The following is a 27,702-nucleotide window of genomic DNA, read 5'->3' as shown; positions in this document are numbered from 1 at the left end:
CTGGGTGTTGTGCTTCACATAACTTTTTAATTTAATTCTCAACATCTTTAAAGTGTAAGTGGAATTTGTGCCAGTGATGAAGAGCTTGAAGCACAGATAAAAAGAATATTTAAAATTGTCTCCTGTTTTATCATATTTGGAAGTGTTTTCTATTGCTATTTATTTATAAGTAACTGGTGCTCTTGTTATACTTAGGTGAAACTAATGAGGGACAGACTTGATAATTCTACAAGACTCATAACTAGATTTATCACATAGCGGGGACTTTCCTTCCTGATGACAACTGTCATGGGCCTGGAAGGCCAAGTCTGGTAGCCACACCGTCCTGGTGGTGAGGCCTGGCTGTGAGATAACCTGGCTCCACAGGCCACCTAGTGGGCACTCTGATTATTTGGTTGTCTTTCCGACTGGACTATAAGATGCACATGTACAGACAACTGCACATTGTGGTTATACTGCTTGGCACGTGGTAAGGGCCTAATGTTTGAGTGAATTACGTTAGGAGTGCTGACAAATGTATCTTTGGGCTTCCCCTCACTTTTTAAAAGAACCTTTGATGTTTATATCGACTGCCTAGACCAGTGATGGTGAACCTATGACACGCGTGTCAGAGGTGACACGCGAACTCATTGTTTTGGTTGATTTTTCTTTGTTAAATGGCATTTAAATATATAAAATAAATATCAAAAATATAAATCTTTGTTTTACTATGGTTGCAAATATCAAAAAATTTCTATATGTGACACGGCACCAGAGTTAGGGTTTTTCAAAATGCTGACATGCCGACCTCAAAAGGTTCGCCATCACTGGTCTAGACTAATATCTTACTGTTTTTGTCAGTATTGATGGAATTGAGACCACATCTCATTAATAGAGATATTCCCCTTTATAAGGCTTTATCTCTTGTGTGTAAAGTTATTGGCATTTTGCAGTTTTACTGGAAATGTTACTGTTTGAATTGAGCTAAGATGCTTTATTTCTGTACTTCTGGATTTGTGTAATTCGGTTGTGAGGGGATTTTTTTTTTTTTAAGAGAAATTAGTTAACTAATGTGAGCATCCAAAGGTCTGGGTGCTGGCAACAGGTTATGACAATCCTGGTCACCTAGGATCTTAGCATCTAGTATTGACACAGCCAGTCACAGGTCTTTGTATATTAGATAAGGTGATTTGGCTCAGTGGTGCATTGTCCCATGCACCAGAGGGTAAGGGTGTGTGTGGGAGGCAACTGATCAGTGTTTCTTCCTTACATTGATGTCTCCCTTTCTCTAAAATCAATCGTAAAAAATATATAAAGTTTTCTGCAAATCTCAGTCTACTAAAATTGGAAATTAGTCTGTAGTGTTGAGTAGTGCTGTTAACTTACCACCAGGTGGTGTTATGACAAATGTGCACCCAAGTAGCAGCTTGGGAAGAGAAAAATAAACTTACTGAAGAACAGCTGCTCCTTGACTTAAGGTAGTGTTATATCCAGATTAACTCATGAATTGAAAATACCGTAGGTCAGAAATGCCTTCAGTGAACCTAGCTACCAAATCAGCCTAGCTTTAAAATGTGCTCAGAACACTATATTTTACAGTTGGGCAATTACCATCAGTTTTTATCTCAAGAGTAATTACCTTCCTCTTCTCACCCAAAGCAGGAGATACAGGTGGGCATTTTGTAGACATGATGGAATGCAAAAACACTACCCCAAACACCCTGGCAACACAGTACACTGTAGAGTATTAGTTGTTTACCCTTGGGAGTTTGGGACTGACTTGGAGCTGTGGCCCACTGACACTGCCCAGCATCATAAGAGAGTATTGCACTACATCTTGCTAGCCTTTCTACTGAATGGGAATCACCTCTGCACCATTATTAAGTTGAAGAATCATAAGTTGAACATTGTCAGTTGGGAGTGTCTGTGCCGATAGGCAGAAAAGTATGTAAATTATTAGTATTTAAGTGTGCAGCTTGAATTGTTAACATAAACATCCCTGTATAGCCATTACTTGAGATCAAGAAAGGGAGTTTTTAAACCTTTCATTTCAGCAAACCATAGAAGAAATGTAGAGCTTAGGTGAACACTGAATAATCATAGCTCACCAAGACATGCAGGCTTCCTAGAGGATAATCACTAGCCTCCCCCAATTTTTCTCAGTGAATGGTTTTTCTAATATATTTTTTAAAAATATATTACTGATTTCAGAGGGAGAGATAGAAACATCAATGATGAGAGAGAATCATTGATTGGCTGCCTCCTGCACGCTCCCTATTGGGTATGGAGCCCACAACCCAGGCAGTGCCCTTGATCAGAATTGAACCTGGGATCCTTCAGTCCACAGGTGACACTATCCACTAAGCCAAACAAGCTAGGGCTGTCGTTTTCTTTACATCTCAGGTGGTAGCATCTGACTGGCCAAGTCTGGTATCTGGCCCAGCTGCCAGAGGTGAGAAGATAGCTAGCCCCTTTGGCTTTCATAGTGGAAGTGAGGCCCAAACTCAAATATTGCCTCCGTCCCCTCCAAGTGTTCGTGTTAGGCAGCCAAAACTTGTGAAATAGCCCTTGGGACCCACTGGTGGAAATACAGCTGCTGGCAAATGGAAGCAAGTGCCAAAGCCTTTCCTGGGCTTTTTATCCAAAGGCTCTGAAGAGTTAGCTTGTGGTCATTAGGATATGTGGCAGCTGATGACAAGAGCTGAGAGCCTATTGACCAATCGGGCAAGGAAAGAACACCTACTAAAGTCAGAACTTGGGAATAGGTCCAGAGAGCAGACAACCAGCAGACAGCTCTGGAGAACCAGGAAAAGGACACAAACGTGGGGCCAGAGGAAAACAAGGATTTGTTGACATGAGATGGGGTGGGGTGGGTTTTTACCTCCAGACAGAATCTGGGCTTGCAAAACACTTGTGAAGGCTGCTGGAACCCACAGCAGAGTGATAATATGGGGTTCCTGCTCCTCCCATCTATGATCTCCCAAAGGGGTCCAAGAAACCAGCCACAGTCCCCAGCTCACCACCTCAACTTCTGGCTGGGAAGTTAGGCAAAGGCATGCAGAAGTCAGCCAGGATGTAGTAGATTGAAGGATGCCCTTCTCTGCAGAGCATTTTACAAGGTACATTTGAGAGGCCGGGCTTTACAATTAGAAATCTGGGTTCAAATTCTGACACCAACAGATTCACTGACACTTTGGACCTTTTTGGTTTTTGTTATCACAGGGCTGTTGTGGCCGTTAAAGGAGATCTAAATGCCAGTATGTCTCTTCTAGTATTTATCATCTAATAATAATTTTGTTTGCAGATATTATTAACAGGTAAGAGCCCAGGCCTTCAAGCCAGAGTCTGGATTCAAAGATTGTTTTTCTCACTATTACCTTAGGGTCATCAGATTTTTGATGTTATTTAATCTAAAACAAACCACTTCCGTATTTGTTGCTAAAGTTACATTTATAGTTTGATAAGCAGCATGACCATGGTGAGAAGATAATTATGTGCCCTGAGCCTGCTGTGAATATGTCATTTAAACTTCCCAACATCCCTGTAATGGGCGGATTCCATTACCTCACTTTACAGCGATTTTAATTTGTGCAATACATCTTAGGGGAATGTGTGATTTCTCTTAGGCTTGGAAAAATATTTAGGGTATCTCAAGATCCCCACTTCTGATTTGAGAATAAGACCATAGGTTGGGAAGAAGAACTTATCTGATCCCATACCCTCACATTCATAAATAAGATGGAGCCCCCCAGGAGCTCTGAAGTTGAAAGGAAACCATTGAGCCTCTGCTGCTCAGTCCTGTATTGTACCATTTCACCTAGCCAGGTGCAGCTGGGCCTTTCCCCCCTGAGGGGAGGACTGCTGTGACCTATTCATCCTGCCCTCACTGGTGGGCCATCAACTGCCCCATAACCGTCACAAGTATTAGTACTACTCTGAACATACTGAAAACCATTGAATTATACTTTTTAAATGGATGAATTATATCAATAAAGTCGTGTATATGCACAAATATATATGAATTAAAACAGCAAACAATTCCAAATTTTCCTTGTTTTGAAGGTACATTTACCCAAAATGAGCAACATTCCTTGAATGCAATGAACTGCTCATCAGCTCCCATGTGTGACTAGAACATACTCATAACTGCTTCCAGATTTCAGGTACATCTCTAATGGGCTCTAGCTTACTGCTTTTGTTTTCTTCTGGTTTTTTGCACTTGCCTTGTCAACATGCAATATTTTTGATGGCTCATAATTTAAGGACAGCCAGCCATGTTCCTTGCTTTTAAAACACTTTATTTATAAGTATATATATTTTTATTGATTTCAGAGAAGAAGGGAGAGAGAGAGAGAAATGTCAATGATGAGAGAGAATCATTGATCAGCTGCCTCCTGCACGCTCACCCACTGGGGATCGAGCCCGCAACCCAGGCATGTGCCCTTGACTAGAATCGAACCCAGGACCTTTCAGTGTGCAGGCTGACAATTCTATCCACTGAGCCAAACCAACCAGGGCAAAACATTTTTATTTTTAGATTTATAAAGATCAATTAGAATAACCAAGTCAATGAATTTTTATTTTTTAATGTTATTTATTGATATCAGAGACGGTGAGAGAGAGGGAGAGATACATCAATGATGAGAGAATCATTGATTGGCTGCCTCCAGCATGCCCCACACTAGGGATGGAGCCCATAACCCAGGTATGTGCCCTAACCAGGAATTGAACCTTGACCTGCTGGCTCATAGGTCAATGCTCAACCACTGAGCCACACCAGCTGGACACCAATGAATTTTATTTTTTAAAATTTTTTATAGCATCTGTTTCCCTTCACCTACACAACTGTCTTCAGTGTATTCCCACTTATGAACTGTAACAAACAGTATGAAGTAAATTTGGGTGCATAAGCATCATAAAAGATGAAAGAATATTGCTACACCACCCTTTAGCAAAACAGGATGGTCCAGGTTTTTTTGTCATAAAAATTCTGCATGATGAAATCCTGTTGAACGACTTCACTAAATAATGCCTTATGACTTAAAATACCATAGTTCCTTTCTGTTTTTAGAAATATATTGTTCATTCAACAGTTCTTGAGAAAATTCATCTAGGAAAGATTTTGCTTATGTGACCAATTTCCTATCTTTAGAGACTAGAGTCCAGCAATGTGCCTCTGCATTCTTTTTCTAATTTGTGTAATAAGTGTGAAATGTCCTCAGTCAACTTTCTTTTCTTGTCATTATGGGTGGGAAATGAAAAGTCCTGAGTTTATTATTTTTTTAAATATATTTTTTATTTCAGAGAGGAAGGGAAAAGGATAGGAACATTAATGATGAGAATTATTGTCTGCCTCCTACATGCCCCCTACTGGGGATGGAGCCCACAACCCCGGTATTCCTTGACTGGAATCGAACCTGGACCCTTCAGTCTGCAGGCCAACACTCTGTCCACTGAGCCAAACCAGCTAGGGCCTGAATTCTTAATTGATGTCTCTAGACTTCTTTGATATCTTTTTAAAAGATGACAACCAATACTTTGGGCAATGTAATATGGAAACTGAAAGATGATGTAATAATTTATTTCATTGCATCTTTTAGGCAATACCATCATTCTTCCATTTTTTTACCATCTTAGTCTTGTTTGACATAGTTGGGAATAATTGACGAGTAATATGATCATTTCTATTATGAAATAAAGTTTTTCAAGATACAGAAAAATTAAGTTCATCAAGATCTCAATGTATTTTAGATTTATGCAAGAATCCAACTATTCCATATGGTGATTGTAAGAGAATGAATTTTATCCTAGTGTTTTATTTTATTAAATTTTGTTTTATTGCTTATAATATTACAAAGAGTAGCACATATGTCTCCTTTTTATTTTCCCCCTTGACCTTCCCCCGGCCTCCCTTACTCCCCAGTGTCTTGTGCCCATTGGTTATGCTTATATGCATATCCTAGTTTTTTAAAATAAATTTCCCCATTGTTCTTTGGGAGCCCACTAAAAAAGAACAGTCATAAAATTCTAATCCTTACTTAGAACTGCTCGGGAAGAAAACTAAAAACTGAATTTGGCTCCAGTGGCTTCTGATGGTATACCAGAGTTAAGTCTTTGTCTGGCGTACTGCACGGCCAAGGGGCCATGCTCAGGGTTCATGCTCTGATCTTGTCTGGCTGCAGGGAGTAGTGGGAGTGGGAAAGCAGTGGGTTAGGAGCCAGGGAGACATTCCACAAAAGGACTAGTTAGACTGAGAGACCAAAGTATTAGGTATAGCTAGTAGTCCTAGGAAATGAGGGCATATGGGGTGTCAACTTTTGCTTGTGTTCCTGTGAGCCTCACTCACTAGGGACATGAATAATGCCTCCCTTCATTCAAGGAGGCCCCTAAGGACAGGAACAAAATTCTATCAGGATGGGATTTTCCTCGGTGGAAATGATGTATCTCCTACTTCTAAACAGCTGTGCTTCATTCATATGTGCAACACCCACATTCTCAGATTAGCAGAGCCTGGATGTGGCTGCATGGAGAGAGCAGGCTTTGGAGACAGCTGGATGCAGGTTGGAATCTTGGCTCTGCCACCACTTATCAGCTCAGTGACTTTAGTAAGCAAGTCACTTACAACTGAGTCTGTAAATGTGGGGTAGGCAATAGTACCAACTCATAGGCATTGTGAGGTAGAAAACAGCAAAAACTTTGATTTAATATATTCAATGGGAGGCCTTGATCTGGGCACTGGGGGACACAGATGAAGCTGACACCTTCTCTGCCTCAAAGGGCATCCCTTGGGTGTCGGGAGACAAAGGTCTGGCCATATGTCAGGTGACAGAACCAGGGCAGATAAGGAACACGAGGAGAGAGTGGTAAACTCGGGGGGTGGAGGGTATCAGGTCTGCCCAAGCAGACAGCAGGAAGGGGCATCAGCACTTGCATGAAAGGGCACAGGGAACACGAATGGTCATCGTGGGGGAAGTGGTTCAGTCTGCTTGGCACACAGGAGGTGCCCAGCCCAGGTGAGGGAGAGCTTGCCCTGGATTTGCCCCTCTCATTTCCACTTGGGCATCTGATGGGATAGGGCCTATCCGACAGGCAAATAATAGTGCTTTCTTTGTCCTGGATGTTATTCCTGGGGTCGGGGCAGGCGGGCTCTGAGGAACTGGGCCTCCCCCTACACCCCCTTCATCTCTGCCATTATCAGCCATGTCCAGATGGTCACAGGCTCCCTAATCAGGGATAATCAGGAGGTAGGAGCTCAGCTGTGACCTGGGCCTTTGTGCTGGGCTGTAAAGGGCCAGCCCCAGCTGGAAAGATCTCCCAGACAGGGCCCTGGGGCTTTGGAAGATGGGAGGGGCGTGGGGCTGGCCCTGTGCTGGAGGAGTTGCAGGAGCCTATGATAGATTTTTAAAAGGCAGTCTGGGTGCAAATGAGGGGAGTCCCAGATGGGGTCTGGCTAGGTCCTCCGTCCTTTGGGCCTTAGAAACAGGCACAGAACCTGCACCACTAGGCCTCTGCCTCACAGATTCCCTTTGTGGCATCTTTCATTCCCTCTCTCATCACCCCTTCCTATCCAGCAGTTCTGTGCTGCTTTCTCTAGAGCCCAGGCTAACCCAGGTGCTTAGTCACATCAGGGGTTTGTGCCCCCTGTTGATGCTGGGGGTGTTGGAGGTCCAGATGCAGCCTCGCTGGGTTCTCGAAGGCCCGTGGCTCTGGCACCCATCACCCAGCTGCAAGCTTCGGACCCCAAGGCCATTTGGGTTTCTGTTTCAGTTTCTTTCACGAGTGGACCACCTCGGCCCTGGCTTCTAGCAGTGAGCCTGGACCGGAATCCTGTTTTTAAGGCCTTTATCCCTCAGAGCCTGAGCCCCAGAGCTCAAACTTCTGCCTTCCTTGGGGTTTTACAATTCTGTTGTTTCTGATCCTTGGACATGTTTGCTTACTTTTACACCTATGTCTTTGTCTTTTTCGTTGTCTGGGCTCTAATTTTGTCTATCTCTGCTAGGTGTTTGAATTTGAGAGGGTTGTTCTCCTGACCAGAAATGTCTCATTGATTCTGCAGCTTCATGAAATACAGATATTAATAATTAGCTCACTAAAAGTTAAAAGTGTTGATAATCTCAAGTTGAAGGATAGTGATTACCTCAAAGGACTATGGGAAAGGAATGGGTTTGGGAATAGACACCAGAGCCTACAAAGGCATTTCTAACATTCTACTTCTTTTTTTTGTTTTTATGTAGACTAAAAAAAATTTTTTAATCGAACCTGCCACCTTTTGGTGTATGGGACGACGTTCTAACCAACTGAGCCACAGGACCCAGGGCTGTGACAGATTATTTCCTAAGCTAGCTGGTAGGAAGGAAGATGTTTTATTATTATTATTAAACTGCACAAAAATATATATTCTTTTATGCATGGAATATTTCATAATATTTTAAATTATGTTCACGCTGCTATTATGAAAGTAAATGAAGTAACATGTAGGTGCTTTGTAAAGAGTCAAAACAAGGAGCAGATACTTCTCCAGGCAAAGCAGGCATGAGCTGGAACACAGACCCAACCTTTGAATGACGTTTTATTTCTACAAGAAAGGGGGCAATAAGTTAAGGGGCTATTTACATGGCGGTTCCATGAGGAAAGCAGAGTGGTGAGCCTGAGTTCTCCCTTCTCTCTCTGCTCCTGGCTCAGGCTGTCCAAATCTGAGTCACCTGCCCAGGCTCTGGACAATGGTGACACAGCCGTGGGAGCTGGTGCAGCGCTGCAGGGACGGCTGGGCCTCCACCTGCCCACTGTTGGGGTCAAAGGTGAAGACCCTGTCGGTGCTTTCCCCGTGATCATCCCGCCCACCAGTGATGTGGACCTTCCCATCACACAGAGTCACGCCACAGCTCTCCTGGGTGTACAAATAGAAAGACAGTCAGCTATGGGGTCCAGCCTGGGGCTCACTTTGTCCCTAGCTGGCCAGGCCAGACAACAAAACCTTGACCCACAGAATGTGAGCAAGCAGTGTGAATGTTAGACCAGAAATTGGATGGAAGGCAGAAAGCTCTGGCTTGACCCTTACTAAATGAATCCTGGACAAGTCACTTAACCTCTCTGGGCCTCAGTTTCCTTATCTGCAAAGTGAGAAGAACAGTCGTACCTTCCTTAGGTTCCCTTAATGGGGTTAAGCGTGTAAAGTGTTTTACATAGTGCCTGAAGCACAGTAAGCACTCCAGTAACAATAATAATAATTAACACCATCACCACCTTAGGATCTCAAACTTAGAGAAGCCAGAAGTCTCAGGCTCTTAGGATTACTAAAGGTCAGAGCTGGCTGGGACTACCAGTGTAACCACACCCCTATACAGTCTCTGGAGTTTCAGGAGGTGACAAAAGGTGGGAGAGGAAAGGTATACAGACGCCAGAGCATCCATCCAGGGCCTGGGCCTCCCTTCTCTGATACCACTGGGGCAGGGGAACTTAGCAAGGTCCTTCTCCATGCTCCCCCCTCCCATCTCTTCAGTAGGCTACCAGCTAGTGGCCTTCAGGACAGGAGAGAGTGCAAGATGACTTAGACCAAATTTCCCACCCAAGGCTACAGCACTTGGGACTGGGGTTCCAGGCTCATTTGTGAAATGCAAAGCTGATTTTCATTGTGAGGGCAAAGCTAGAGAACCATGTAGAACCACCTAGCGTGGAATGAGACACAAGACTCACTATCTCTAAGATGCAGATCCTTAGAAATGGGTCTTCCCTCTCCTCAGTGAAACCAGTGTCAGGGCCATGCCTAGGACCCTCCACTTACCACGGGGCTGGGGAGGATGGCTGCCTCCCCCCAGACATCTGTACCAGGGTGGTAGGTGTAGATTTTGCTCATGAGGCCTCCCACCACATAGATGGTGTCCTCGAGGGAGACAGCCTCAAGACATCGCTGAGAGAAGGGTGCTGGTGACTGCAGGCTCCACCTGTCCTCCTTGGGGTCAAAGCACTGCACCTGAAAGGCAGGAGGTTTGGCAGTGGTGAAGCTTCACCCCCCAACTGCCCTGCTGCCCATGCACTCCCACTTCTCTCCATCAGGACTCATTCAGCACAGTATTTGCCTCAGCTAGTGTCTGGGAGGGTAGAGAAAACCCATTATCCCTGCCCTCAAGTCTAGTTCCACCTCTTTCTCCTACCCCTGGACTCCCTGTGTTGAAAACATCTTCATCTTTCAAGGTCCAAGGGAGGTCTCCATTCCAGGACATGGAGATGCCGCCTGAATTAGTGCTATAGAAGTCCTCAGAGCAGGTCCCCCATGGAGATGTGTTCCTGGCTGCGTGCACTGTCAGTCAATCCTCATCCCTCTTCCTGGTGCTATGAGGTCATGATAAGATTCCAGCTGGGGTGTCTTGCAGCTCATTACTACAGCTGTCCACATGCCTCCCAGTCCTACAGGTGTTTAAGACACCTTTCACAATTTCTGAGGGCTTGTACTGTAGCTGCCTGCTCACCGTTTCTCCGTTTCATTGTTTCTTTGGAGACCCCCAGAATGGCCTAAAACAACTCAGTGCTGCATAAGAGGGTACTGGGTACTAAATGGGCAGTTCAGCCAGCCCCAGGAAGGTGCTGGGAAAATGGGGTCAAGGGATAAGGAAAGACGAGTGATCCTAGCTGGGGAAGATTCAAATCCCAGACCACAGCCTGTGAGGCCATCTGGGGAAGGAGAGAGCTGCCATTATGAAGATTAATTTTTATTCATAAAAACTAAATGAGTTTAGTAGACTATAGGTCACCCGCCCAGTGGCCTATTACACAGTTACTGACGTGATGGCTTAGACGAGTTGCTAAGCATGTGGAAAGTGCATTCTGCTTCTTACTCTTACATGAAGAATAAAAAGCAGAATGCGAAATTTTACTGACAGTAAGAATGCACCAGCCAGTGTGGCTTAGTGGTTGAGCATTGATTCATAAACCAAGAGGTCACTGGTTCAATTCCTAGTCGGGGTACATGCCAGGGTTGTGGGCTCCATCCCCAGTCGCGTGCGTGCAGGAGACAGCCAATCGATGATTCTCTCTCATCAATGTTTCTATCTATCCCTCTCCTTCCCTGTCTAAAGTCAGTAATTAAAAAGCAAACAAAACAAACGAAAAAACAACACCACCAATAGTAAGAAGGCAAAACTAAAACAGAAAATCAAAAGTCAATTTAGAGGAAGCCGGGAGGCAATGCACCATAATATTAAATAGTAGTTACTATCCTTAGGTGGGGGAATTATGGGTGATTTTTTTCCTGTTTCCGGTTTTCTAAATTTTCAATAATGAGTATTATATTTTTGAATGGCACAAAAACTTCTTTTTAAAAAATATGTGTTTATTGGTTTCAGAGAGAGAGGCAGGGAGAGGGAGATAAAACATCAATGATGAGAGAAAACCATCGTGCTGCCTCCTGCATGCTCCCCACTGGGGATCGAGCTCATGATCCAGGCATGTGCCCTGATTGGGAATCGAAGTGCAACCCCCTGGCTCATAGGTCGATGCTCAACCACTGAGCCACATCAGACACGCTGGCAGAAAAACATTTTAATTAATCCCACTCTTGCCCTCACTTAATTTTTTAAAATCCTCACCCAAGGATATGTTTGTTTATCTTAGAGAGAGAGGAAGGGAGATAGAGAGAAACCTTGATCTTGTTTCTTCTGTAGGTGCCCAGACCGGGAATCGAACCTGCTACCTTTTGGGGGTGTGTGTGGGAGGACCCTCCAACTAACAGACACCTGGCCGAGCACCCTCACTTAATTTTTTAATCTATAAAACCATATGGCACCAAGCAGCCCAAACATTCAGGCCTAGCTGTGCTGCTGACCCAGTGTGTGACCTCAAACATAGCTTACCTCAGGGGCGTTGATGGGATTAAGTAAGAAAATGGATGAGGACCGGAAAGTGCCAACTCAACGCCAACACATAGCAGGCCTCTTATCCACGCCCACCTTGTCTGTGCTGATGTTGTCCTGCCTGGCACCCCCAATCACGTAGAGCCGGCCAGCACAGGGCACCACCGCTGCCGAGCTCACGGCCTCCAGGAGCGGCTCCACAGACGCCCACGTGTTGGAGAAGGGGTCGTAGCGCTCCACGCTGTGCAGGCGCTGTAGTCCATCAAAGCCACCCACCACGAACAGCTATGTGTGAGGAAAAGGGGGTCCCCCCACTGGAGTCAGGGCTGGCTCCGGCTGTGTGCCAGAAGCTATCCCACCCCAGCAAAAGGGCCCGGGCGAACCCCCATGCTACCACCACCCAGTGACAACCTCGTTTAGCAGATTTCCTCTCACTGGGGATAATGAGATCCATCTCTGGAATGGGTCCTGCATGTAGAATTGATCTGTAAAATACTCGACACCAAGCTAATGCTTAAATAATAGCTGGCAATTAAGGGTTTACTGCCTTAAATGATTCTAAGAAGCACTTTTATTTGCATTTCTGAGTTGGAGATGTAGCTTACAAAGATAACTGGCAGTGTGTGTGTGTGTGTGTGTGTGTGTGTGTGTGTGTGTGTGTTTTGGTCTTAAGTGGCAGAGTCAAGATTCAAACCTAGGCTATTTGGCCCCAGAGCCCACACCCTAGGCCGTAGGCTATACTATTACAGTAATTACTATTAGCATTAGTATTTTGATGTGACTTTGAGCAAGTCCCTTTCTTTTTTGAGACTTCAGAGCCCTTACAGAGAGAGAGGGTCTTAGAGAGGGCCTTCTCTAAGGACATCTATAGATCTATACCCTGGGCCCCAGTGGCAGCAGCTGCTGCATGTCCCTACCTGTCCGTGCAAGACCACCATCTTGTGCCTCCACCTGCCCTTGTGCAGTGAGGCCACCTTGATCCAAGTGTGCAGATGGGAGCTAAACTTCCACACATCATGGCTGTTGATGTGGCCTCCTGGGGAGAGAGAAGCAACTATTGCCCCCAGATCCAAAGGAAGAGTTAAGGGTAGACGTCAAGAAGGACTTTCTCCTGAGCTGATGTGGCCCAGACCGTGTGCTTTGAATGAGTGGTGGCAAAGTCTGAGTTAGGACAACAGGCATAGACTTTTGAGGGGAGAGGCCTGAGAGGTACAGGGAGAAGGAACTAATCTTCACTCGGTACATCGTGGTGGTGTGCCAGGCTCTGAGCTCAGGGAAGCAAAGGGGGGCACTTTAGAAGTCTACTGGAGGTACCCAGGGCAAGAATCAGGAGTACACTGGGGCAGAGGAAGCAGAGCCACCTACACAGGATGGGGAGGGGTAGAGGGTGACCCCGGGCTTCTGTCTCACTCCTGCCTTCTCCTGCATGGCTTCAGGTCTGTCTCATCCCTCCATGAGGTGTTGGGATTACTACCTAGTTTACAGATAGGAAACTTGGATGACGCATAAGAGGCCAGGAATGACTTGCTGAAAATCACTGATCCAAACCAGAGCTTCCAGCCCCAAGCCCAACACTGGTATTAGTGAAGGACACAGCACGCTCCGGGGGTGGGGGTGAGGGGGGGGGGCAGGGCAGGCACTGAGGGTGCAGGCTGTGGACTCGTTCTCCCTGGCTGGCATGGGGTTCCTGACCAGGGACTTACATCTTAGGAGTAGCTTCCCCAGGGGCAATTCCGACCGCCCCGCCTCAGCCTGAGCCACACCTCTGTTTTGTAGCCCTGGCCTCTGTATTTCCAGTGGCCTTGGATAAGCTGTCCAGTGATAAAGTGTGGCCTAGATGGTGTCTGAGGCTTCCACCTCATTCTTCTGCTTCTTATCCTTCCCAGCCACCCATAGCTCCTACAACATCAAGTGCAGTCTACCTAGGCCTGGAGTCAAAGTCTCCCTGATCTGACTCCAGACTCCCATTCCTCCCTCACCTGCAATGGCTTCCCTTCTCTCCCAGATACACTCAGCCTACACGTCAGAGCCCTGTGTACTGGGGTTCCTTTCTGCACGTTCCTGCCTTCATGCCGTTGCCTGTGCTGTTCCCTCCAAGTCGGGCCAGATTCCCTGAGTAGGATTCCAGCTCACTTGGGGTCTGAGAGTTCCCATCAAATTCAGCTTGGTCATAAAGGGAAGTCCATTTTCCCCTCTCCAGGGTACATCAGGGTAGCAGGAACTGTGTTTTATCCTCTGAGTCTCTAGGGCCTGAATCTCAGGAAAGGCACGGTCTGTTGGTATCAAAGCTCCTAGCTTTGTCAATTTTGTGACAATAGGGAAATTCTTAACCTCTCTGAGCCTGTTTTCTCATCTGTGAAATGGGACTTAGAGAGAATTAATTAATGTAAGCCTCTTAACATAATGCCTGGCACATAGTAGCTAATAAGAAGAAGTGATTAATATGAGTTGAAGCTGACTTTACTGAATAAAGGGTGGAGTCACACCAGTGATTGGCTGTGCAGGACTACATACCATTTCAGCCAAAACTAGGTTATCAGGAAATATCCCACCCCAATCTCCAGGTTGGTGGGAAAAAGGGGGCAGTGCTCAGGAGCCACGAGCCAATCCTGTGGGCTCCCGATGCGGCCCTGCTCTCACCTGAGACATAGATGTCATTGCGGAGAGTACAGGCAGCGAACTCGGAGCGCATGTAGCCAGGCAGGCTGGGCAGTGGGATCCAGCGCTGGCTTTCTGGGTGGTAGGCGTCGGCGAAGGGCAACCTCATAAGTCCCTTGCGGTCACAACCGCCAATGACCACAATCACTTCAGCCAGGTCCATGAATCTGGCGTGGGGATAAGCTCAGTATCCATTGATCCGCGCCCAAGTTTCAGCCTCTCACTCTCTCACTGACCACACTGTAGAGTCCTCCTGCCCTTCCTTGTCCTTCTGTCCTCTCCTAATCCCTGAGCTAGACTCTGTCACTTCCAACCTTCCCTCTGGCTATTGATGGGACAAGGATCACCAATCCTCATCCCATTCCACTGACCTCTAAGTTACAGAAAAATCATCTTTACAAAGCCTTTAACCTTACTTAGAAAAATCACCTAGTTTATTCTTTATGACAGTTCTAGTAGGCAGGGATTATTACTCCTTTTACAGAGGAGGAAACTGAGGCTAAAACGTAGGCTTGCCCAAAGTCATGCAAGCCAGTAAGCAAAAGAGCTGGAATTCAAGCCCAGGTCTGTCTGATGCTAACCCATTCTCCTTACCCTTTCTGGCCTCCACTCCCTAATTCTGCTGCCTCCCTCCTATAACATCTCCTAAACCCATACCTTAATCACTGAACCAGGCTACATACCCTTTCAGCAACAAAGCGTTTTCCCCTCCCACTGACCCCTCAGACTTCTGACCCCACCAGGATTCCCAAACTCTTTAACCACTGGTTTCCTGCCTAATTCCTATGACAAATATGGAGCATCTTTGTACCAGGCCCTGTACTTAGCGTTGGAAATACAGTGGTAAGAGAGTGGACTTCCTTGTCTTCTATTTTGGACTACTCCACCCATCTCCTGGCCTGGTGTTCCAGGCTCTGCCTACTATATCCCTTACTAGTCTGAGCTCCTAGAGCGTTTAGGGTGTTTTCAAATCACTCTTGAGTCCCAGGGACCCAGCACAAGACTTGCACAAAGGGAACACTCAGAATTATAGACAGATGGGCAAGAGAAAAAGTGCATTAGGTGTGAGACCCCTGCACCTCCCCATTGGCTGTTAACTCTACAAGGGCAGAATGCCCCACACCAAGCCCATGGGACGTTTGTTGAATGAATGAGTGAATTTCATGCAAGAGGCATGACTGAAGGATGAATTAAAGAATGACGGAGGAATGAGTGAGTGGTTGAATGTTGGGGGAGTGGGGGTGGTACCTCCGTGGCCGCGTGCGCAGCCCACCGGCCTCCCGGCCCAGGATGAAGCAGGCCCGGGCCTCGAGGAGCAGCGGGCGGCACTCGCAGCAGGCCCGCAGCAGCTCGTCCTTCTCCACCTTCTCCAGGAAGTAGTCGGGCGCCAGCAGGGGCAGGCGCACGTGCTCCAGCAGGCGCCGCAGTTGCCCGCGTCGGGCCGGCGCGTCGTGACGCACCCAGCGCATGGCCGCCTCGAACACGGCCTCCTCGCGCGCCACGCCCAGCGCCGGGTCCGCCAGCAGCGCGGCCACGTCCTCGGGCGCCAGCTTCAGAAAGTCGGCGTGGCGCGCCGCTTCGGTGAAGCCCTGGCGCCGCCCGCGGCCGCAGCGCCCCGCCGGGCAGGGGGGCGGGAAGGCGGCGGCCACGTGGCGCGGCGCCCGGCTGTTGGCGCGGAGGCTGCCCTCGAGGAAGCGCGTACAGGCCTCGCGCAGGCCCGCCACGCCCGGCCGCCCGGCGGCCGCCTCGTCCTCGGCCTCGGCGCGCAGCTGCCCGCCTGAACTGAACACGTAGTCGAGCGCCACGGCCAGCGCTGCTGCCGCCTTGGTGCGCCCGGCGCCCGGCGTCTCGGGCACCACGGCCTGACCGAGCTCTGGCTGCCTGGCTGCGAAGAAGCTGCAGAAGTGGGCGCTGCCCGTGCCAAGCGCAGCTCGGTGGCTCGGGAAGTCGTGGCCGCCAGCGCGCAGCACCGCGTCGGTGAGGGTGCCGCTCCCAGGGTAGGCATTGAGGGTCTGCAGGACGCGCTGCGCGTGGCAAGACCCTGAGCAGGGCGCCTCAGCGCCTGGCTCTGACTCCCCCAGTGAGGGGCCCTCTAGCATCCTGCTGGGTAGAGAACAACACAGATAGCGTGGGAAAGTCCACCGGGCTGGGGCCAAATCGAGGGCAGGAAGCCCCTCGTCACAGGTAGGCATGAAAGTAAGTAGTGTGCTTTCTTTCTTTCATTCATTCAACTCCTCTTCCTTCCACTCTCCCATCCAGATTCCTAATGGCTGGCTGCAAGGATCCAGCAGTCTCTGCCTACTTGAGGGGCTAGCTAGCTCCTGCCTTAGTTGTTGCACCTTCTCCGTCACCTGCTCATTTAAGCCAAATTGCCCTTCCTGCGCTTCAAATTCGCCAAGCTGTTTTCTGTTAGTATCGATAGAACACAGCTGGCACGCTTTCATTTGGGTAATTTGCGAAGGATCCAATAAAGGAATGGTTTCAAAAGTATAGTAGAAAGTATTTAGGGACTCCCACAAGGGACGCAGCAGTGCCACGTGGCTACCAACTCCAGAGAGTGCTTACCTCTCCCACGGTTTGAGGGGGCTGGGAACCTGTACAAAATATCAGGATAGGGAAGGGCCACTTACAGGAGCTGTAGCCTTTGGTCCAGGAATACAGGCCCAGTGTATGCGGAGGAGTACAACTCTACCTCCCTCTCCTCACCCCATCTTGTCTCCTGCCCATCTCCTGTAGGGGCCCCTTCCCCAACACCATCGGATTGGGCCCATAGCAGGTGCTCAGTACCTGTTCAAGGTCAAGTGTAGTATTAAACAAGTATGTATGGAGGGAGAACCTTTTCTCTGCCAGGCAGTGAGCAAGGCAGTCATGGCTCCTGCACTCGGGAGCTTATAACTTGGTGGTGGTGTGGTGGCGTTCGCACGGGAAGGACAGAATATTAGGGGAGCTCTTAGAACAGTGGTTTTCAACCTTGGCTGCACATTAGAATCACCTGGGAATCTTTTTAAAATCCTGATTTCTGTCCTAGCCAGTTTAGCTCAGTGGATAGAGCATCAGCCTACGGACTGAAGGGTCCCAGGTTCGATTCCGGCCAAGGGCAGATGCCTGGGTTGTGGGCTCCATCCCCAGTAGGGGACGTGCAGGAGGCAGCTGATCAATGATTCTCTCTCATTGCTGATGTTTCTATCTCTCTCTCCCTCTCCCTTCCTCTCTGAAATCAATAAAGAAATATATATATGTATTTTAAAATTCTGATTTCTGGGCCTCATTCTCCAGAAATTCTGTTTCTTTGTTATGGGGTGGGGCCACAGCATTAGTAACAAAGAAACAGAATTTCCCGAGGATGAGGCCCAGAAATCAGGAGTTTAAAAAGTTTCCCAGGTGATTCTAATGTGCAGCCAAGGTTGAGAACCACTGTCCTAGGGCAATAGGGCTGTTTGGGAAGTGCACCTGTACTTACTCATTCTACAGCTCATCTACAGCTCATCTACTGTTCTGGGCACAGTGGACACACGGGGACCTCAGACACAGTTTCCACCTGGGGATTCCCATTCTGGGAGCTGAAGGGCGCCCAGATGGAACATTCTCCCATCCAGCTAAGAGTCTAGGCATCTAAAGCTATAGGTCCTGATGCAGACTGAGGCACCCAGCCCCTAAAAGTTGACATGCCACCCTGCCTCTTTCATGCCCACACCCACCCATACAAACATGCTTAGGTTTGTAGACACCACACCGTTAGGGCAGCCCTGTGTCCTAAGCACTTACCTGGCCATGCCCTCTCCCAGGCGCCCTGAAGCTGCTGTTCTTGCACAGACCACTTCTGTTTGTCCTGCTGCCTGAGCCCCTGGCAGCCTGGGCTCCAGTGTCTCTGCTGTGCTGCCCAGACTGCCACTCAGGCTCAGCTGCGGAAGGACAAAGGGGCTGGACGCCAGGGGGAGGGGAAAAGAGGGTGGAGGGAAAGAGGGGACGCTGGGCTTTTGTTCCACTCACTCTTGGACAGCCCTGGAAGGAGGAAAAGGGGGAGGAGGGAGGAATGAGCATGCGATTGACTATGTGCAACTCCGGGATCCGTGTGCCTGGATTGGAGTGGCTTGGCACTGACTGCTGCACAGGTGTGACGGTGGGTGCCTCTCCTGGGCGATGGTGTAGAGCCTGTGGTGGTGAGCTTTCAGGTGTTCCAGGGTACTTGTATGAGACTGGGAGAGAGTGTGGGGCTCAGCAGCCGCATAGCATTGGGGTGAGTGTAACCTTGTAGCTGCAGGTGTGACTAAGAATGTGACTTCGTGGCTTGAAGGTCTAGCTTTCCTTCCTGCGGTGTGACTGTGCCATGTCTGTATTCCTGCTGATAGCAGACGTCATTGTGGGACCATGCATCTGGTTATATGCCTAGTGTTTCCCTATCTCTTTGTCTGTGTCTCTGTGTGATTGTTCATTTCTGTGTGTGACGGGTGCATCTCTGTGGACAGTGTGTGCATGACAGGGGTCTCTGTCCGTGGACCATGTCATGCGTGTGAACATCCTGTGGTCCTCTGTGATACAGTATGAGTTGAGGTTTTCACTCAAGAATGTACCTACCTTGGAAGGGGTACAGTAGGACTGGCATGGTGGTTTTGGACAGACCTGGTTGGGGTGGAGAGGAGGAGGCAGCTGTGGGCTGGGCTGGCCTCCTGGAGCCAGAGGGAAGCGACTCCATAGACGGATGCCAGATCATTTGCTGCCTCTACAAAGGGCGCCAGGGCCTGATGTCCGTGGGGTGGATGAACAGATTTAGCTTCACAGAAAAGGACAGCAGTTTGGAAGGAGGTTGCCTTGACTTAGAGCACCAATGGGCCTGGGGCACCTGTGATCTGTCCTGGTGTTGCCATGATATGTCCTAAAGCCCTAGACCAGCCCCTCCTTTGGCTGGTCTTTCATCTTGACAGGAGGGATACTCCAGATTCCAGCTTTTTTTACAGAAAGCCTTATGCCATGAGGAGTCACTGAGGCCGGGTGTTGCAGGAACCTGCTCTGGCCAGGCTTAGGCGGCCGAGTCTGATAGGAGGGGTCACTGTGACGGTGGCCAGGTATGTGTCCTGAGGCCTTGGAGAGAGTGTTCCGAGGAGGACCCTGCTGCAGGGAATGAGGTGTCCCCCTCCCGCCTAAAAATAGGGTGGTATGTGTTACTCTTTGTTAAAGGATGTGAGAGATCCAGGCACTTTTTAAGAACATTATTCTTTATTCCCATCCTCCACCCCCTCTTCATTGGCAACCATCAGCTTGTTCTCTATATCTGTGGGTCTATTTTTGTTTTGTTTATTTTATTCGTTTTTGGTGGTTTTTTTTTTTTAAGATTCCATATATAAGGGAAATTATACAGTTTTTGTATTTCTCTGTCTGACTTATTTCACATAACATAATCCATCCATGTTGTCGCAAATGGCAAACTTTATTCTTTTTTATGGCTGAATAATATTCCATTGTGTATATGTACCGCATTTTCTTTATTCATCGACTGATGGACACTTAGTTTGCTTCCATAGCTTGGCTATTACTACTAATGCTGCAGTGAACATAGGGGTGAATATATCTTTTCAAATTAGAATTCTTTTTATTTTCTTCCAATACCTAGAAATGGATTTGCTGGATTGTATGGAAGTTCTTTTTTAAAATTTTTGAGGACCCTCCATACTGTTTTCCATAGTGGCTGCACTAATTTAAAATCCCACCAGCAGTGAATAAGGGTTCCCTTTTCTCCACGTCCTTGCCAACACTTATTATTTGTTATTTATTGATGATAGCTATTCTGACAGGTGTGAAGTGATATCTCATTTTAAATTTGCATTTCCCTGATGATTTGTGACCTTGAGCATCTTTTCATATGACAATTGGCCATCTGTATGTCCTCTTTGAAGAAATATCTATTCAGGTTCTCTGCCCGTTTTTAAATCAGTTTTTGTGCGTGTGTGTTTTTTTGTGTTGTATGAGTTTCTTATATATTTTGGATATTAACTCCTTATCGAAAGTGTCATTTGGGAAGATCTACCATTAAGTGGGTTGTCTTTTTGTTTTGTTGATGGTTTCCTTTGTTGTGCAAAAACTTTTAAGTTTGATGTGGCCCCATTATTTTTTTCTGTTGTTGCCCTTACCCAAGAAGACATATCCAAAAAGACATCGCTAAGAGTAATGTCAAAGAGTTTACTGCCTATTATGTTTTCTTCTAGGACTTTTATGGTTTTAGGTCTTACATTTAGACTTTAATCCATTTTGAGTTAATTTTTGTATATGGTCTAAGAAAGTGATCTAATCTCTCTTTGCATGTATCTGTCCAGTTTTCCCAACACCGTTTGCTTTTATCCTATTGCATATTCTTGCCTCCTTGTCATAGATTACTGATCATGTAGGTGTGCTTTTATTTCTGGACTCTCAATTCTGTTTCATTGACCTTTGTGTCTGTTTATATTCCAGTATCATGCTGTTTTGATTAGGATAGCCTTGTAATATACATAATTTAATACCAGGTAGCATGATACCTCCAAGTTCGTTGTTCTTTCTCAAGATTTATTTGGCTCTCCAGGGCCTTTTGTGGTTCCTTACACATTTTAGGGTTATTTGTTTAGTTCTGTAAAATGCCCTTAGTATTTTGATAGGGGTTGCATTGAATCTGTAGATTGCTCTGCATAGTATGGACATTTTAATGAAACCGATCTTCCTATCCATGAGCAAGGTGTATCCTTTCATTTATTTGTGTATTCTTCAGTTTCTTTCTTCAGTGTCTTACAGTTTTCAGAATCATTGATCAGCTGCCTCTTGCATGCCCCCTACTGGGGATCGAGCCTGCTGCAACCTGGGCATTTGCCCTTGACCAGAATCGAACCTGGGACCCTTCAGTCCACAGGCCGACGCTCTGTCCACTCAGCCAAACCGGCTAGGGCTCCATTCTGATCTTTATTATTTCCTTCCTTCTACTCTGGGCTTTGCTTGTCCCCCCCCCCCCCCACTCCCCCCCAATTCCTTTAGGTGTAAGGTTATATTGTGTATTTGAGATTTTTCTTAATTCTGAAGTAGGCCTTTATTGCTATGAACGTCCCTCTTATGACTGTTTTAGCTGTGACCCATATATTTTGGGTCATTGTATATTCTTTTAGCTCAAAGTATCTTTTGATTTAACCCTTGATTTCATTGTGAACCCATTCATTGTTTAATATGTTATTTAGCCTCTACACATTTGTGTGTTTTTCAATTTTCTTCTTGTAATTGATTTTCAGTTTCATACCATTGGGGTCAGAGAAGGTACTTTATATGATTTTAATCTTAAATTTATTGAGACTTGTTTTGTGGCCTGACATGTGGTCTATCCTGAAAAATGTTCTCACATTTTCTATGTGCACTTGAAAAAAATGTGTACTCTGCTGCTTCTGGATGAAATGTTAAAAAAAAATACTAAGTCCATCTGGCCTAATTGTCATTTAAGGCCATTGTTTCCTTAGTGATTTTACTTTCAGTCTGAATGTGTCTTTTGATTTGAAGTGAGTTTCTTGTAAGCAACGTATAGATGGGGCATGGTTTTTTAATCAGCTCAGCATCTTATGCCTTTTTATTGGAGCATTTAGTTCATTTACATCTAAAGTAGTTGATATGTATGTACTTATTGCCACTTTGTTAATGGTTGTTTTATTTTTTGTTGTTTTTATAGTCCTTTATTCTTTCTTTATTTTTGATGCCTTCCTGTAGTTTGCTGGGGTTTTTTTCTTTTTATTTTTTTTTTTTACTATTTTGTTTGGATTCCTTATTGTTATTATTTTTTAATATAGGTTTTTGGTTTGTTACTACCATGAGGTTTATGTATATCATTCTATATCAGTGATGGCGAACCTTTTGAGCTCGGCGTGTCAGCATTTTGAAAAACTCCTAACTTAACTCTGGTGCCGTGTCACATATAGAAATTTTTTGATATTTGCAACCATAGTAAAACAAAGACTTATATTTTTGATATTTATTTTATATATTTAAATGCCATTTAACAAAGAAAAATCAACCAAAAAAATGACTTCACGTGTCACCTCTGACACGCATGTCCATAGGTTCGCCATCACTGTTCTATATCAATAGCAACCTATTTTAAGGCATTTAAATTTAAGTATATTTTCAAGGACTACATTTTTTACAATCCCCTCCATGGTTTATGATGTGGTGTGTGTGTGTGTGTGTGTGTGTGTGTGTTTAGAAGGAGAGAGAGGGAGAAATAGAAACATCAATGGTGAGAGAATCATTGACTGGCTGCCTCCTGCATGCCCCACACTGGGGATCGAGCCCGCAACCCAGGCATGTGGTGTGACCGGGAATGGAACTGGAACTTCCTGGTTCATAAGTCGACAGGCTGGTAGGAGCCAAGCAAGTGCCTGAGATACATGGGCCACTGGCCTACCAGCCCTGAGCAGCTGCAAGAGGGAGGCAAGTGTGTGTCGTAATGTCCTGGGGGTTGTGCTTGCTGCCTTTGTTTGGAACCACAATGGGCTCAGGTGATGTGTTGGGAACGCACTGCAGCAGCCTTGCAGGTAGGCCCGATTACCTGACTAGAGCCCCACCTGTGCTGTGGGGGTCCAGGGGGATGTAGATCGTCTCACTTGGCCCTCTAGCCCCAGATATTCCCGAGGTTCCTGGAGAACTCCTGTGGCTTCCCAGCCTTCTGTTAGGTCTCGTTCTCATATTTAGTTCATTCAGTCCTCAGTTGTTTGGAGTGATTGCTCTCTATACATGTGTATACTTGGTTGAGTTCAGCGTCTTCCTGTGCCACTGCCATCTTGGACCTCTAGACTGAGGCACCTTTCTATCTATCCTTGGGAAGGAGGACCCTGGAGGAAGTAGAGGGAAGGCTCAACCTTGAGGAGGTGTCACCCACTGAGGCCCAAGGGAGGAAGGATGGAGTGGATCTACAGGGGGTGGCAGGGAAGGCCTCTTTGAAGGGCAGGCAGGCAGGTTGTCTTCTGCAGACAAGGGAGGACATCAGGAAGTTGGGGTTCTCAGTAACTCCTCAGGTCAAGGCATAGGAGCCAGGGTTGACCACGTGCTGTGGGCTCAACTGAGGGTGGAGGCAGGCCAGCCATCTGCCCAAGTACAGGCTGGCTTCCATCCTTCCTCCATTGTTTGGGGTGAGAGGAGGAAGTTGGACTGTCTGCATTGGGAAGGGGGTGCTCTGGTGAGAGTGGGACTCTGGCTCTTCCACAGAGAACTCCTAGCCTGCTCTACCCCCTCCTGGGAACTCCGGGATGTCTCAAGTTGCCCAAGTCGGGCCAGGAGCCTGGGACATCCTGGCCAGGGGCACTGCCTGGACAGGGAGGAGCAGGCATGAAAGGTCAAGGCCACTTTCCTGCTGGGCCTGCCAGAGGCTGGAGAGCAGGCTATGGGGCATTTGGGGTAGGACAGTGAACCCCACTCCTGACCCAGCTGTTCCAGGTTTCACTCGTACTCCCTTGTGCCCAAGGAGGGGAAGGAGCTGACCTCTGCTCCAGGAAGGGGAGCACTTGGCAGATGCTCAGTGGGGGAAAGAAGGGGTGAACTCTTCACAGGTCCTGAGAGGCCGTCTTAGAAGTTAATGTGTGTGTGTGTGGCGGGGAGGCCCAGCCTGGGTTCCAACGTTTGGGAGGGGTTTCTCTTCCTTTCCTCCAGGAAGGTGGCAGAATTACTCCGACCCCAAGAATTCTACCCAGAAGACCCCTGCTTGGAGAAGAGACACATCCCTTGGTTCCAGAAAGCACCATGTTTATTTAATGCAGGCTGGTGCTAGAGTTCAGCTTCTCCCTTTTCCCCTTAGGACACACCCAAGATCACACAAACTCTTAGGACAAAGATGGGGGTTACAGACCTGCCTCGAGGCCGCTGCAGACTCCTTCACGGAGGGCAGAGGTCCAAGGACTGAATGACAGAAAGGGACATCTGTGGACTATACTGGGCTTCAACCCAGGCATCCCAATGTGCCAGGAATGGGGTGGGCTGGCTTTGGTCAGGTCCAAATCCTTGAGAAGTCCAAGCCAATCTTCTGCCATGGTGGAGAGGCATCTGCTGGCTGAAGGTCTGTCTCCACAGGTCAGGGAGCTCAGAACACCTCCATGGGGCCATGCGGGGACCTCCTAGGCCCTTTGCCCACCCTGACATCAGACCCAGGAGCCCTCCCCATCTTCCGTGCTGTTCCTGGCTGGTTACAGAAGGCATGGATGGGATTCTCGTGCCACTTGTTCTGTGTGGCCTTGGACGGTCACTTTCTCTCTCCAAGATCGGCCCCCAGCCCTGGGCTGTTAAGGAACCTGCCAGCCTGCCACTCTCCCGTTTCTGAGAACGGCTCCTCCTCATGTCATGGGGCCAAGACGGAATCCCAAACTCGGCAAGCTCGTCCCCATCCTTCCAGTGACAGTTCAGAAATGATGTGTCAGCTTTAACCACTTGGCCAAGTCCCTCCAGCTCCTTCCTCTATAGGCCTTCTTGGCCACATGCCCGCCCCCTGACCACGCCCAGAGAACGCTCTTCCCAGGGGGCCCTGCCCTGTGGTCACTGTGCCAGCCTTGCTCTCCTGAGCCTGCAGGTCATTCTGCCCCGGAGGCTGTTGGACACTTGGGCAGGGACCGAGCAGCCCTGAGCCTGCTCTTCTGGCCACTTCCAGCTGCTCCCAAGGACGTGGCTGGGGCCCCCTCCTGGGGCAGGGCCGGTGGCGGCGGGCTGGTCGGAGGAGAATCCCCACGATTGCAGGCTTTCCTCCTGAGGCGAGCCTCCTTGTGCTGTGAGACTGAGGTGAAGAGCAGAGCTGCTGGGGGCAGAGGCCTGGCCCCAGGTCCTTGGGCAGGAGAAACAGAGACATCGGCTGCTTCACAGCCCAGACAGGAGGGTGGTCCCCCGTGAGCATCCACATCCTCCATTGCCACAGGGGAAAGGGGAAAGGGCACGGCCCAGTGGCCCATCAAAGTATCCAGGATTCCAGGGAGGGTTTCAGGGGAGGACCAGGCCCCACACTTCCCAGAGGAAGGATCCCCAGGCCTGCAGGGGCATCTGGGAGGCTGGAGTGCTGGCCCGGTTGGGCCTGAGCGGGGAGAGGAGCCCCTACCCCCTAAGAGAGGTCATGGCGGACAGGGGCTGGAGCCAACGAGGAGGCCATGGCCCCAGCTCCCAAAGCACTCCCAGGCCAGACAAGCTTCTGCCTGCTGTTCTGGGTTCCCGGGTCTCTCCATTAGGCTCAGCCTGGGAAGACGGGGCTTCAGCTAACGCCCACTCCGGTCTGCGAGGGTCTTGGTATGGCCGCCAGTCCCTCGGGGGTCCACTGGGGTGCTGGCGCTGTTGGCATATGTGTCGTAGCTGTTGTCTGAACATACAGAGAGCTCATCGGAGACCTCCATGCCATCGCTGATCTCTGTTGGGCCAGAGGAGGCAGAAATGAGTGGGGGCAAGCGAGGTCCGTGAGGATGGCGGGAGGATGTTGTGGGAGGGTGGCCTGCAGCGACCCCTGCTCAGGCTCGTGGATGCTGATGAGACCACTGGGTTCAGGTTGGGTGTTGAGATTGGTATTCAAGGCCCCCTGGGTGTCTCCTCTCCCCCGGAACTCTTCCTTCTACAGAAAACCACCCGCATCCAAACCATCCGCTCGACACCCATGTGTTTACTCTCCCCAGGGCCTTTGCACAAACTGGCCCCTCTCCTGGGAGTGACTGCCCCATCAACACCTTCTTTAAAAATCTGGCTCGTTCCTCTCATCTGTGTTACTGCCGCCTCCTCACAGCCTCCCTGACCCCGCTCTTCTGGCAGGGACGGGACCTTCTCATGCCCCCCCACCCCTCACATCCTGTACTGCCCCTGCCTGTGGCCCCCACCAGCGGGAGCACTGCGAGGATAGGGGTGATGTCTGGGCCCCTGTGTCCCCAGTGCCTGGCACAGAGCTGGACACAGCAGAGGCCCAGGGGAAGGTCTGCTGAGCGGAGCCGAGACCTCCCTGTGGGGACTCAGGGTTCCTTGGTGGAGTTGAGGGTCTCTGGAGACGACCTCTCAGCCTGGAGTGAGGACTGTGGTCGACTCCCCTCAGAGCGTGCCTCAGAGGTGCTCAGTGAATGGTCTTTGGCACTATAGGAGGGGAGGGGGAAGGGTTTGGGCAGATCCTACCAGGCCTCCCGGTAGAGGCTGGCCTCCTGCTCCTCAGCCCTCTGACTTGAGGCTGGGCACAGTGCAGGGCCTGGGGATCCCAGGTGCCCTGGACTGGCCCCTCCCTCCAGGAGGGGCTCTCCAGTGTGGCCAGAGGGCTGTGGGACGTCGGGGGGGGGGGGCGGGAGGAGGGGGGGGGGGGCGGGGGCAGGCACTCCAACCCGTCTCGGTGCTCAGGGAAGGCTCCCAGGAGGATTTTTTTTTGAGCAAAGGTAAGCAAGAATGTGTGCCTCCTAAGCACCTGAAACAGTGTCTGACATTCATCTCTTCGAGAAATGAATCGTAAAGGAGTGGATGGTGAGATGGTCACATGATCCTTGATCCTTGGAGCCAGCCCCACCAAAACCACAGTCACCCCCACTGGGCTCTCGCTCGTCCATGCGTGTTTACCAAGGACCCTCTGGACCGGCGTGGCCGCGACCCTCACACGTATCCTTTGGGGGTTACTAGCCCACTTTACAGACAAGGAGTCTGATGCTGAGGGAGGTTAGACAGTGTGCTCCAGTCCACACCGCTAGTTGGGGATAGAGCTGGGATTTGACTCCAGATCCACCTGGCTCCTAAGTGCTCTATAAATCTCTGCTTTTCTCTGTTCCCATATTCACATCTCTCTCCTGAATTACCAAGATGCATGCTGGGAGGACGCCATGCGGACAGGAAGATGACCATCTACAGGCCGAGGGGAGAGGGCTGGACCAAATCCTTCCCTCGCAGCCCTGCCGACACCTGGATTTTAGACTCCTAGACTCCAGAACTGTGAGACAATAAATTTCTGTTGTCTGAGCCTCCCACTTCGTAGTACTTTGTTACAGCTCAACTGCAACAACGGCCAAATACAAACCTTCCCACAATCCTCCTCTGCTTCCAGAATGAGGCCCAAGCTCCTGGCCAGGCCACCAGGCACCACCTTGGAGTGGGCCAGCCGCGGCCCCGCCACGCCCGCCGTATGGAACGGTGTTTGGTTGCCGGTGCCCTGAAGCAGTGCTCCCTCACTTCCTCTGAACGCTGCTCCTGCCTGGACTGGCCTTCCTGCCCCTGCTCGCTCCGCCCTCAGCGCAGACCC

At 48.7% G+C, this 27,702-nt stretch overlaps 2 protein-coding genes and 1 long non-coding RNA gene across 16 annotated transcripts in view; 1 reads left to right on the top strand and 2 right to left on the bottom strand.

Moving 5' to 3' along the window:
* Positions 1-703: 703 nt before the first annotated feature.
* Positions 704-27,422, top strand: LOC118664631. The gene is made up of 2 exons (XR_004970374.1): positions 704-4,142; positions 27,267-27,422. It is a non-coding gene; the product is annotated as an uncharacterized LOC118664631 (long non-coding RNA).
* KLHL35 (kelch like family member 35) lies at positions 8,425-17,452 on the bottom strand. The gene is made up of 6 exons (XM_036324951.1): positions 15,732-17,452; positions 14,466-14,650; positions 12,743-12,861; positions 11,922-12,110; positions 9,761-9,949; positions 8,425-8,866 (listed from the first exon to the last, which is right to left on the bottom strand). The coding sequence occupies exons 1-6, from the start codon at positions 16,673-16,675 to the stop codon at positions 8,678-8,680; spliced, it is 1,815 nt and encodes a 604-aa protein (XP_036180844.1). The 5' UTR covers positions 16,676-17,452; the 3' UTR covers positions 8,425-8,677.
* The window catches only part of GDPD5 (glycerophosphodiester phosphodiesterase domain containing 5), a 90,924-nt gene continuing 87,422 nt past the window's right edge, over positions 24,201-27,702 (bottom strand). For all 14 annotated transcript variants that reach the window (XM_036324950.1, XM_036324937.1, XM_036324947.1 and 11 more), the window contains one exon: positions 24,201-25,857. In XM_036324950.1, the coding sequence (XP_036180843.1) occupies positions 25,709-25,857 (149 nt within the window). In that variant the 3' untranslated portion in view covers positions 24,201-25,708. The remainder of the gene's footprint in view (positions 25,858-27,702) is intronic.

This window comes from Myotis myotis, unplaced genomic scaffold, assembly GCF_014108235.1.
Source record: "Myotis myotis isolate mMyoMyo1 unplaced genomic scaffold, mMyoMyo1.p scaffold_m19_p_10, whole genome shotgun sequence".
Lineage (NCBI taxonomy): Eukaryota > Metazoa > Chordata > Mammalia > Chiroptera > Vespertilionidae > Myotis > Myotis myotis.
The sequence above is the reverse complement of the archived record's forward strand: the minus strand, read 5'-3'. Positions and strand labels throughout refer to the sequence as shown.

What these genes read in the sequence shown, in the direction of transcription:
- KLHL35 (XM_036324951.1), bottom strand. Translation starts at nt 16,675, where the DNA reads ATGCCTACCTGTGACGAGGGGCTTCCTGCCCTCGATTTGGCCCCAGCC. An exon ending in CTGCGCACGCGGCCACGGAG is followed by an intron (nt 14,651 to 15,731) that starts GTACCACCCCCA and finishes TCCCCACGCCAG; the next exon opens with ATTCATGGACCTGGCTGAAG. An exon ending in TGGTGGTCTTGCACGGACAG is followed by an intron (nt 12,111 to 12,742) that starts GTAGGGACATGC and finishes CCTCACACATAG; the next exon opens with CTGTTCGTGGTGGGTGGCTT.